The 12,429-nt window shown below is 42.2% G+C and overlaps 1 protein-coding gene across 1 annotated transcript in view; it reads left to right on the plus strand.

The window, feature by feature from the left end:
• LOC129089019 (receptor-type tyrosine-protein phosphatase F-like) overlaps positions 1-12,429 on the plus strand; it is a 121,965-nt gene that overhangs the window by 16,562 nt on the left and 92,974 nt on the right. The window contains exons 2-4 of the mRNA XM_054596334.1: positions 1-175; positions 11,097-11,242; positions 12,196-12,337. Of these exons, the coding sequence (XP_054452309.1) occupies positions 76-175; positions 11,097-11,242; positions 12,196-12,337 (388 nt within the window). The 5' untranslated portion in view covers positions 1-75. The remainder of the gene's footprint in view (positions 176-11,096; positions 11,243-12,195; positions 12,338-12,429) is intronic.

Genomic DNA, 12,429 nt, shown 5'->3' on the forward strand with positions numbered 1-12,429 from the left:
GTGTTAGTCTTTGATCCTGTCAGAGTGGGATTCGTCTAGCAGGGGACTGAGGAGGGAGCAGTGCCATCTTGGAACATGGGGCCTAATAGTCACCTGGCAGTGCCCCTCCTGCCCAGAGAGGCGTTGCCGTTCCTGCTTCTGCTCAGCTGCATGGTGTTCTCCTCGCAGGCAGACAGTAAGTAACCTCACTCACCTGTGAATACCTGCCTCGCCTCCTGCACAATCTGATTATAGTTTAAGCTTGACAAGTATTTTGACAGTAAGAGCATTTTAGCCCCTCATTTGCTGAAAGAAATCGAACACAATGGGAGGGTAAAAAGCACTTTCTTTTAGACTACTTTCAGGTTTATTAAATTGCCTAGTGATCAGTTGAAAGAGTGCAGCCCTTTTGTAGATGTTCTCCTCGTTTAAAGAGAGACTCACAGTATTATGTTAAGTTGAATTTAACCCACATTAATTGAATGTAGGGCCAATCACAGAGAACACGATTTCATGCTGTGCAGTGCATTTAAAATAGAATACAGATTGAATTTACGTTTGGTGCCTTTAGTGGATTCCGACAAACAAAAATAGCAGTGCGTCTCATGCACGTCTTAATGTATAGAGAGCTTCAGAGAGCGTACAGTGCTCGAAGTGATGCTCCATCGGCCTCTCTGTCCGTCTGTCAATCTGAGTGACGTTGCTGGCTGAAGAAAAGGCGCTCAGAAAGATGTGTCACTGTTGCTGTGCCTTTGGGTCCTGGGAGCAGCCAAGAAGCGCTGCCCTTCCAAAGACGGGGTCAGGGACGGATTTAATTCAGCACATGACTTCACCTATAGGGCTGTCGCGGGGTCACTGTAATTCAATTATACCCCTACCCTTCCAATTCCCCCACCTGAACACGCCAACTGCCCTGTGCTCTGAAACATGGGTCCAGTAGGATTTGTTATTCTTTACCCTTTGTCTTGTCTCACTCAGCCCTGTGTTGTCATCTTTGTCTCTTGCGGTGTGGCCCGAGTTTTCCACTGTATCAGTGTGAACTTGACCTTGCAGAAAAGTTTTTTTACTCCTGTTTTATTTTTTTTCTTGTGTTCTTACAAGACTGTCTTTGTTCAGCTTGTAATGTGATCCGACCAAATCAAGTAAGACTTAATAGAGGGGCCCCACTGCACTGAATCCATTCCCGGACTTAAACACAATGAGATGTATATGATCCAAGTCTATTTGTGGTACATTTCCTATGCTATCCAAAACAATTGCAATATGTCTGGTGCCTCCATTGTATCCTGATGTAAAATAACAAATAGCAGTTGCTTAAGAATTCAAATAAAGTAGGAATTGCTGATAGTTAATTGTCTGGAGGAAATACATTAGACAACTCTAAGACCATATTTGGTCAGTGAATAATTGCCATGGCACTCTTCTTGACAAAGCAAGATTTGCAATGTCAGTATTTTATTTATTGCTTGTTCATCGTCATGTTATGTTGTGTACCAACATATTTTGTATTTTTCCACAATATTCTATGCCTATATTTATATTTACCATCTTCGGTAGCCAAACAATACAGAGGTATTTAAAGAATCGGACACAGCTAGAAACAGCTTTTATTTTACTGTGTTCAATTTTGTGAATGATGGGGTAATTTGGACAATGTTCTACAGTATCTTTACTTTGGAAATTACATAGTCTTTTTCACTCTCTGTCTCCCATGAGAACAAGATTGCCCTGGTATCAAATTCAGGCAATCATATCATTTGCGGATAAAAAGCCGGAGCCAAGCATTTTAATTAAGAGACAAAGATACTCTCCTGTGACAAGCAGGCACAAGCGTTTTCATTGACAATACACAGAAACGTGCATAGACAAATGAGGAACTTGAGAAAAGATGCCATTTCAGCGAAAAGGAAAGATAAACCAAACTTAAAGACTTATAGAGAAGTCTGGCTCTTGTCCGAGGTTAAGCTGTGGTTGTAGTTTAATCTGCGCACACATGGGAAAATGCCTAGACCTGCTATTACCCAGACTGTAAAGCAAACAGACATAGAATTAAAATAAGACAGTTGGGGGGCAAAAATAACACCTACCACTAATGGCAGGGTTGTGTGCATTTGATCCAGCCTGTAATTTGTATGCAACTTAGTTATGTGAACGTGATAGTTCTGGTTTGGATTTCCTGTATTACAGGGCAGACACCAGACAGATATTATGGCCGGGGTGCCTGGCAAGTTTCTGATTACATGGGTTCAGTCTGGTGTCCTTGTCTCCTCCTTGAAAAAGTTCAGCAGGCAATACAACCAAAAGCAGCAAACGTGTGAGCAGTGTTAAAAAACAAAAAGAAAAGTGAATCCATTCCAAGTGAAAAAAAAAAGTGAATCCAATCCAAGTGAATCCATTCACAGTGCATAGTTTGTTGGTTTAGGGTGACTACATTTCAAAGGTCATTGTTTGTTTATAATACTCAAGATGGTACAATTCATCATGATTTAGAAGCACAAATAAATGCAAGAAATCCTTCACCAGCATTATCAATGTAATAGCCCTGTTAGATCATTCATCTTATATCGTCATTGCGAAGGTATGCAATACAGTGATTAGTCTGAGTGCTGATCGCAGACGTCTCATCGATCCCCCGGGGAGCTCAGCCTAATCAACCAGCTCTCTATACCGCCTCCCGGTACACACTAGGCCACTGGCCCACAAGGTCAGCCTCAAAGTCATACATAGGCAGCACATAAATGTAATGGTTATCTTTTTGTAGTGCTGTCATTGTGAGTTATTTCACTGGCTTTAATAAGCTTTTGATGTATGTGTCTCTTGACGTGCCTCTCGTGTCATAATCTTGGGGCCGCTTTTAATGTGAGGTGCAGCAAGACCACCGAGGCCTTTGTGTCCGAGCCTGCTCTTTCCACTCCCAGTGGCAGAAGGGTAACAACGGGACCATAATTAACTTAATAAGTTTAAAGGACCTTTTTACATCAAACCAGATGCCACAGCCTTTTAGTGTCTGATTTATGTCCCCCCACGTACCACTAATCAATTAACTGCAGTTTGTTAGTTTTATTGACAGTTTTTTTTTGTTATTGTGTTTCCTTATTTTCCAATAGATAAACCGCTAAGAAGTTTAAACAGGGATTCTGGTTTTGACAGAAATATCCCAAAATTGAGGGACATATAACCAACAAGAAAAGCTCCATGAATTGATATGACAATTTCTAAACTTCCTACAATGGACTAATGTGATTGAAGTGCCAAAGTGGTTTGGAGAAGGGTGGACAGACGGGAGGAGGGGTGGGGGGTGCTGGTCGGCTGGAAATTGGATTGTATTTTTTAGTGTCCATATGGCCACCCAGTTCAAAAACTGACAGGGATAGAAATTGATTCTTTTTTAATTAAAAGTAACCATATCCACCTTGGAGAGCCACTTGGTGAGTAATGCAGTTAGCACACAGCTGCGGTCCACACACATCATACAGACAGGCACATTGGGAGCGGATAAGATGGAGGGAAACCTAAACAACAGAAAATGCTCTCCGAGAAAGCACCGCATGTGAGAAAAAAACACCTGCAAGATAGAGAACGCAATTTAGAGGTTGGGGAGATTTGATGGAAAGTTGTTTTCATAAGCCAGTGCAGCAATGTCAAAATGGACGGAGGAGAGGGTCATCGGGGGTTAATGATGTGAGATTAATAGTTTAATTAGGGAGCTCAATAGCAGAGCCAGATGCAGTCACCCAAACCCTCTGCCGTGTCCCGGACCCGGCAATGCCACAGGACAACAAGAACCGCCCGTGTCCTTCCGGAAAAGGACAGATGGGGAAATGCATTTAAAGTCTATGTTCATAACGATGGCTTTATTAACAAAAGACGTACAGTCCTCATTGTTTCCTATTACATTCTTACTTAATATTTTACTACTTTGAATTGAAAAGTCCAATATCACCAGAGATTGTGAAGGGTTGATGAGGATCTGATTTGTGCCCATACAGCTGTTTTATTCAAATCTTGATTGGACTGTGTTGAGATTGTGGAAATTCAAGATAGTTGGCATTAGATAGGACGTAATATAGTAATGTATAGGCACATTGCCATTCACAAGTATTGTTCACTGTTGGAGCGTCCTCCAAGATGTACGAAAAGGCAACTCAACCCAAACCGCCCATGTACATGTAGCAGCATAAAGCATGGTCGGATCTCAAGTGACAACCTTTCCATGGGTAAATGGCCATATTAGTTTACAAAGATGCTAAATCATAAGGGAAGCAACAAAGGGGCCTGCTGGAGTAAAGCCCACATTTTTTTTGTTGTTCTATGTCCCCACAGTAACATAATTTGATTTCTCCCTCAATTTTGCCTCTTGGAGAGTTGAATTACTTAAGACCTCTGGGCCGTGTTGGTGAGACGATGAGAACAATGGTAGGGGCTCTTTGTGGTCTCTGAGGGAGGGCTAATCTAGGGGAGGCAAATTAATGAGGTTAGTGGGGTCGCACCGGGGTGCATGGTGATGGATGATGAGCTAACCCCAAAATGGGAGAAGCCGGGCTCCATCTCAGCAGCCAATCCCCCCAACCCACCTCCTCCCGGGATCACTTAACACACTTAACATTTTCTCCACACTGGTCTATTAATTTCAGGGTCCGAGCCAAGGTGACCATTGGACTTTACCCAGCTACATTAACAAAGCCCCCCCCCATCATTTGCCTTGAATCTCCTTTTCCTATTCCCACAGCAACTTCACAGAGGAGTTTGGATTTCCATTACAAAGATGTCATGCTATATACTTTATTACATATTCATACTGCATTCAAAATGTGCTTTTTCTTCTCTGTATTTTGTTACCCACCCACACAAGCCTCCAAATGCAGCAGTCAGTCAGTCCGTCTCAGAATGGAAAAAGGCTTAGTTTCATGACAGGTGGAATGAGAATATTTCATCAGGTGAATAGAATGAACATTGCAGGTGATGTAGCCCCAGGGTTATGCAGATGAGCTGTGCAGTTCAGCCAAGACGTTAGCTGGCTTGTCTTGTAGGTTAAGGCCACATACTTCATTAAGATCCTGGTCACTGGAGACAAGGAGTGGTTTAGCATTTTTGCATTTGCATTGTCGACATTGTGTGGAAGACCATCCACTCAGATAATGATATGGTAGGTCTCCAACTAGCAAGAAATTATAGGTGTTAGCATTGAGAAAAGATACTGTAGAACAAAAAGTATAGTTTGCTCTCATTGTACAACTATCATTTTCATTAAAATAGAATATTTCTCCTTATGCAACTTACTGCCGCAAAATGAGTGTAATCTTAAGTAAGTATAACAAAGACTTTAGTGTCTGGCTTTATCGAATATCTGTTTAAACCCTTTTTTACTGAAAAAAATAAAAAATCTTAAGATGAACATAAATCATGAAGTCCCCCCGCATAAATACAGGATGCATAAAAAATAGCAACATTGTGAGTCTTACCCCAGAAAATATAAAACCTCAGATTCTCAATTGTGTGATAACAAATAACACCCATCTCGTCACCATCACCATCAAAAAGTGCACACTGAAGCATTTATCCTCTCATGTCCTTTAAACGGCTGTTTTTTTTCAATGCACACTCTAGGCATTGGTCACCAAGGCACATTGTGATTTTTTTTCTTTTGTTCTTAAAATGCCATATATTGACTGACAGATAAGAAGAGAGAGAGAGCAGACTTGAGAGTTGCCTCCCTCGTTCATAATCGGCTTGAGAAGATGAAAGCCATTACATTAATGTTGCTCACACTGGGAAGAGGGGAGTGAAGGGTAATTGCACTTAGAGTTCTTGTTCTTCTCCGCTGTCTTGAATAATTCACTGAAGGCTGGAAGGCCTGATAGAAAGCCTGTCTTCATGGTCCACGAGGGTATTGAAAGTTTCATGTTGTTCTTTTGCCCTTTCTCTTCTATAGGTTTAGATATTTTGTCTTGAGTACAGTATCTCAGCGATGATGAATGGCGTCGCTCCAGCGATTTCGCTGAAGTTCTGATAAAACTTTTAAAGCTCCATCAAACTTCCGCCACTATGCTATCATTCTTCTTCTTCTTCTAGTTGTTCTTCTTCTTCTTCAAAAAAAAAGGTTATTTGGTTTCTGTGTTATGATGAGTGCGTGCAGTGTGAACTGACTGGCAATGAGTGGGAGTGGATAGTGCAACAAAACCGGACTATCCAGCAAAGAACCTGTTCAAAATAACAAAGCTCCACCCATACAGGTCCTAGTTTGGATACTAACCAGGATGTTCTGGGTGTGAGGTGAAAACCTTGAACCTTGTTTCTCTAAAGATTTAGGCCTTATTACCCAAGCTAAAAAAATGTAAACATTGTTTCAGTCACGTTTCTCTGTATGTGTATCTAGTTCACAGTGAGGGAAACAATATGGTGTGATTCACACAGCTACAACAAGTGGAGGAGCTGGTGGACTGCTGAACTGTACATTGCACAATATCAGCTGCTTTCCTATCTCCTAATGCGAACTCAATTTGACAGATTTCAGATAACATTTATAAATGAGATAATAAAAAAGAAATCGAGTTGACCTTAGATACTTGGACCAAGGGGGAGGGTAAACCTGCTTCATATAATTCAGTCTGATGGGCCGTCAACGTAAATTCTTACACGTGGCATGTACATGTGTCATTTAGGGGGAAAAAATAACACAATGCTTGTTTTTCAGCTGTAAAACAGAAGTGCAGATAGCAAACATGATGTTTATTGGTTTAAACAAACAGCCTGGAGTGCAGTTGACTTTATTGGAGTAAATAACTTGCAGGGGAGGCAGCTTTATATGGAATTAATTGCAAACAAGTTGCCTGCTAATGGCCCGAAAAGGCCTTAACGGAAGTGTTCCATTAATACAACCAGCGCTGATGCCATCAGACAAATTTCCGCTAAGTGTTGCCTCATGAAAATGATAACTTGCTAATCCATTATTAATAAGAATTAATGGTTTTCCCTCTGCCGCGTGTGTATCGATCCCTGATACTCTACACCACAGAGTAGCTCTCATTGGGCACTCTGGCAGGCTTGGGAATACACTAATTGTTAGCCACACAAGTGCCATTTACGCGACTCTCCCTGCTGTCTCTACATTTATTACAAGACAAGAATAAAAGAGAAAGCCAAAAAAGCTGCTCAGGAAATGTACCATACAGCCACGCTGCTTTGAGTGGGTCAGAACAGCAAAACAATAAATATGAATAAATATTTTAGTAAACCACTTTCTATTTTATCCAGTCTCTTAAACGCTCACCTCTGTTCTTGCGCTGAAATATGACCCATATTAGTTTATTCATCCGACCCAATTTCTTGTGCTGTCCTTGAGAAAGTTGTCTGCTGCACATTTGCAGGTGTTCATTATTACCCTTCCCCAAAACCTTCAGATCTATCTAATGAAATTAAAACACCTGTAGCAATACTTGAGTTCGGGAACCCCCATACCTTTTCATCTCTCTAACGACCTCAGACCTCACAAATACTGCTGCAGGCAGTGGGTTTACTGAGGGAAGCTGTTTAATCCTCCCCTACACAGAGCCATCAGCAGCCTCAGTATTGTCTAAAGCAGATACCTATGCAGATAATGTCAATAGCTGCCCCTCACATTTACATTTAAAGTCAATCTGGCACCGATGTGCATGGGTGTTGTTATAAGTGAGAATACACCTGGTTTGTGTACACACTACAGCATGATTGCTTAATGTTACAATTTATTACTAATGACAAGTGCTAAATTAAGCTAGCAATGTGTATGAAGTTTTTGAACATTAGGCGTTGAAAGGTTTTGCATTCATTTCCCTAATAACCCTATGATTTGTTTGATAATCATGTCTGTATGTGTGAATGTGTGGTAGCACACAAGACACACATTGTTAGTCCCACAAAATAAGGTTTTCGCTTTTGTGTGCTTTTTTTTTCCTTTTCTCTGATTAACTTATTACGTTCATTAGTTGTAACATGAAAGCCTTTTTTTCTTTTTGCTGCCGCTGTGTACAGCTACACTGTTTTGCATGTGGATCACTTTCTGAATTTTACCCAGTTTAGGTGTTTACATGATAGCCTCAGTAATTAGAGCAGCCCATTAATCGTGTTAGCGCGAGAAGACTAAATGTGGTAAATATGAAGTATTTATGATTCCATAACCCCAACCCTGAAATTCTGGCACCTTGCAACCAACAATGACAGTTGTGACAGCACTTCCTACACATGGCAGCGTGAAGAGAGCATGCGTTAAAGCCTTGAATGTCGAGATAAGAGTTTTTCTTGAATGTGATGTATCAAAGCTTAGAAAAAGTGCAGCTCAAAGCTCGCAGTCACTGGCTGAGAGAAGGATTTGCATAGGTAGGTTTGTGTGTTTTCCACCTCGTCCCCGCCATTGTTCTCGTGTGACAACTGCCTGACAGCCAGGAAAATGGGACACAGGCAGAGGAAAAAAAGGGTCGAGTTTGGATTTTGCCTCTCTAAGAAAAGAACTGACAAAGCCAGCAGTTTGATATCCTCACCGTCCAGTAATGGCAGAGTGATGGAGGAAACTGTGCTCAGTCAAAAAATTAAAATGCTTCTGCCCCTTTGAAGGTATTGGGACCACTATTAACCGTGTCTGTAAGGCAGGGGGAAAGGGTCATCATAGACCTTTTTGAGATTTTGTGATTGAATGCTTTGGTGAGATCTGGATTAACGATGGACAGCTTCGAATGTACCATAGTTTCACCTTTGAGTAATAGGTCAGGGGAAGCGTTTTTAAGAAGCTTAATACAGGAAAAGCTCAGCCAGGGCCAGTTTACCCTTTTCTTCCACTTATCCCTAAAAATCCTTATGATTTCTAAGATCCAGTGGTCCCTCACTTAAATGTTTGTGGCAATACATGAGCTTAGGTCCTTTTTTAATTTTGAGGCATTTCCCTAGAACTGTTTAATGCGGCCTGATCCTCCCATCTCTTAACTTAAATGGAACAGCTATGGACAGATGTTAGCGGGAAGTCTTGGAAGTCAGAATGGTGATAATCAGGTCTTGAGGATTCCAACTCGCCACCCGAGCACACACAGATGCATGCTCAGGCATACACTCTTAAAGGCTTATCTGGTTTGAATCATTAGCACAAACTCTCCTGCTGCTGCCTGCTGCCTGCGTGTGTCACAGTCACATTCTGACGCTAGTGAAAACGATTTAGTACTGCGCCGTTGCAGTCCAAGTCTCGTCCCTGGGAGAACGAAAATACCATTCAAATGTCAGGTGGGTTTGGGTACTATGAAGGGGTCACAGGTCACAGATGGATGTATGCTTGTGATGGATTACGGTGGATCGCCTACTCACACACTACTCACACTTCACTACAGCACACTTCAGCCTATCAGTGTTATATAAAATGCTGAGGATTTGATTGTGTTTTTGTCTTAGTTGGCTTATCGTGATTGTTTTTTTTTTAAAGCAAAGGACCATGTTATCTTTAATCTCTTGTGTTATTGTGACAGTTATTTGACAGTGACTTGATCCCCCCCACACACACACACAAAAAACATGTCATAAATTGCATTATTTCAAGAGTAAATAACACAATAATATAGATTCCAGCAATATACTTTTTAAAGCGATTCGGTACCTCTCAGTGCGCTCCCATATGAAGTGTATAGAGCGGTTTTAAGGTATTGATTTCTGTTTGACTGATGTATGAATTTAATATATACATTTACTAAGGCCACCTTAAATCCTTTGTGACACCCAACCTTGTCAGATAGTACAAGTATTGAGACAGCTGCAAGTACCTCCAACCATTTGCATTTGAATTTGTAGAATCATCTCACATCAACGTGTTATATATGCATGCACACTTCTCTGCCTGCATGCTTTCGGTATATATTTGATTGTATACTGCTGTATAGCTTGAAGAGGGCTCTTCTGCAGAAATGTCCTTGAACAATGACAGACCCCACCACCTCTCTCTCTCTCTCTCTCTCTCTCTCTCTCTCTCTCTCTCTCTCTCTCTCTATCAAAGTGAGGTCAGAGGTTGCATTGCATCTGATAGACCTGGAGAATATGCTCCCCGAAGGCTCTATCCATATCAGAAAGATTGTAGATACAACGTTATGTCCCCCCCCATCTCTCCCTTCTCCCAACCAAAGTTATATTAGAACACATAAAACAGAAAGGAATTGTGGCAGCCACTGCTGGATGGTCCCCAGCGTGTGCTCAGAGGGAGAGGGCTGGCGTCTCCTCTGTGTATTCAGCGTAATGATTCACCCCATTGTGGGTGTCTCCGCGGGGCGGTCTGCTCGTCACCACTGCGGTTTAGGTGTTCCCCACCTCCCTATTTAATGACTCCTGAGATGAAACACGAGCTGACGGAGCTGATGATGAGGACATTGTGTCAGGCTCTGTGTTATGCACGTCTGAGGCCGTAAATAAAGCATGGCAGCAATAGCGCGGCGCTAAGGTGCGCTCATTGTAGCATCATGTCAACTTCGACAGGCTGCCGCTGATACACACACACTCCATTGTCCTGCGCACAATGATGTCGGGTGTGGTGCTTGGTAAAAAAACACCCTGAAGGCAAACAGGGGAAGTCAATAGGTGTTCACCAAGGTAGTGCACTGTGTTGTTGTAAACACAAATTATCCAGGAGGTCACAACGAGGTTTCACAATCACAACATAGTAGCATCCTTGTTTGGATTTTAGGACGTGCAAACCAGTTTTAGTGTCTAATTTACCCGCATCTTGCTCTTCTTCCTCTGTAATTTGTTGTGTGTGTGTGTGGAAGAGTAGGAGTTTCTCTGCTGATCTTGTTTATCCATTGGGTTTAATGCAATCCCTCATGTTTTAAGAGTTAGAACTGCAACTTCATTGTTCTTGCTTGACAAACTTTGCCTTTTCAAATGGCGTGTCAAAGCACAGGTGAGAAAATTGAACATGATACAGTGACAGGCAGGCACACAAAGACTGGAGGTTCCTCCCGTCACTGAGCTGCAGGTGTGCGCGGCAACAGTGTGGGTTCTGTCGTCTTAGCCTTTGTGTGGAGAAAATGATACCCATAGAGTTTCACATGGAAATGTGATTGGCAGTAAGCACTGACACCACCTTCATCTCTCCCTCTTCCCTCTTTGCTCAGGCATGCCAAGTTTCGTCAAATCCCCGGACGACCAGACGGGCATCTCGGGAGGAGTTGCGTCGTTTGTGTGCCAGGCCGCCGGCGAGCCAAAACCCAGAATCACCTGGATGAAGAAAGGAAAGAAAGTCAGCTCCCAGCGCTTTGAGGTGAGCACACATGCGTGACACTCAGATCTTTGGAACACTCACGTACACACACACCCACAATATCCGCACATAAAAAAATAAAGAAATAAAACACATCAGGCACGAACACAACACACGTGAGCTTTGGACTGCCTTTACAACCGTCTCTCATTAACACAGACACGCCCACACATGCGTGCACACTCGCAGCGTTTACACAAAGCACACACTCACTCAGCACACACAATTAATTGCCCCTGTTATTGAGCATCACACCAACTCTTCTCTTCCCCAAGTGAGAGCAGACAGGCCTTCCTTCTCTTTAATCTCCTTCCATCTTGATTTATATAGTCTTCTTCATCTCTTTCAGTCCTTTCACACCCTCATCCTTCCTCTCCTGTTCCTCAGCTTCACCGTGCTAGCCACACACCGCCTTGATGTATTACTTGATGTATTACTTGATGTATTACTTGATGTATTTCCCCTCCCTCTTTTGAACCCATGTGAACAGAGGGATAGGTGGGAACTAACACTGTGTTTCTGACCAGTCCGTCCTCTGTAGCATAATGTAGTTTTTGGTGCTGGGGGTGCTGTTATACTTCTGGTTGGTGTTCTTTGATATGGAACCTGTTGTGGTTCAGTGTTTTGGGAGGTCTATTAATAATATCATACTCTTTAAACATCATAGCAGATTCTCATTTGGATTAAAGAGGACATTTTGGCTTTTTTTAGTGAGAACAGACTTATATTCTTCTTCTGAAAAGTCAAAAATGTTTGCACCAAGACATGAAAATAGGCTTTTAAAAAACTAATAATGCTACAAAACTGGTAAATGCTAAATCTTTTACTCCTCTCACATCAGAAAAACAAAACCCGTCCAAAGAAATATCATTTATATGTTGCAATAAAGAGATATCCTTGGCCCCTAAAAAAAATAAAATTCCTGCCCTTTTGCTTTGCTCCGGCACTCCTAGGTGATTGAGTTTGATGACGGCTCGGGCTCCGTTCTGCGGATCCAGCCACTGCGCACACACAGAGACGAAGCCATTTACGAGTGCACAGCCACCAACAGTGCTGGAGAGATCAACACCAGTGCCAAGCTTACAGTGCTTGAAGGTAAGATAAGTTTTTTGCTCGGTTTCTTTCTCCATCTTACTTTTTCTCTCACCCCTCCTCCCTTTCTTGCTGCTTCTGCTGGGCTTTTAAAG

The sequence above is a fragment of the Anoplopoma fimbria genome, chromosome 3 (assembly GCF_027596085.1).
Source record: "Anoplopoma fimbria isolate UVic2021 breed Golden Eagle Sablefish chromosome 3, Afim_UVic_2022, whole genome shotgun sequence".
NCBI classification, from domain to species: domain Eukaryota; kingdom Metazoa; phylum Chordata; class Actinopteri; order Perciformes; family Anoplopomatidae; genus Anoplopoma; species Anoplopoma fimbria.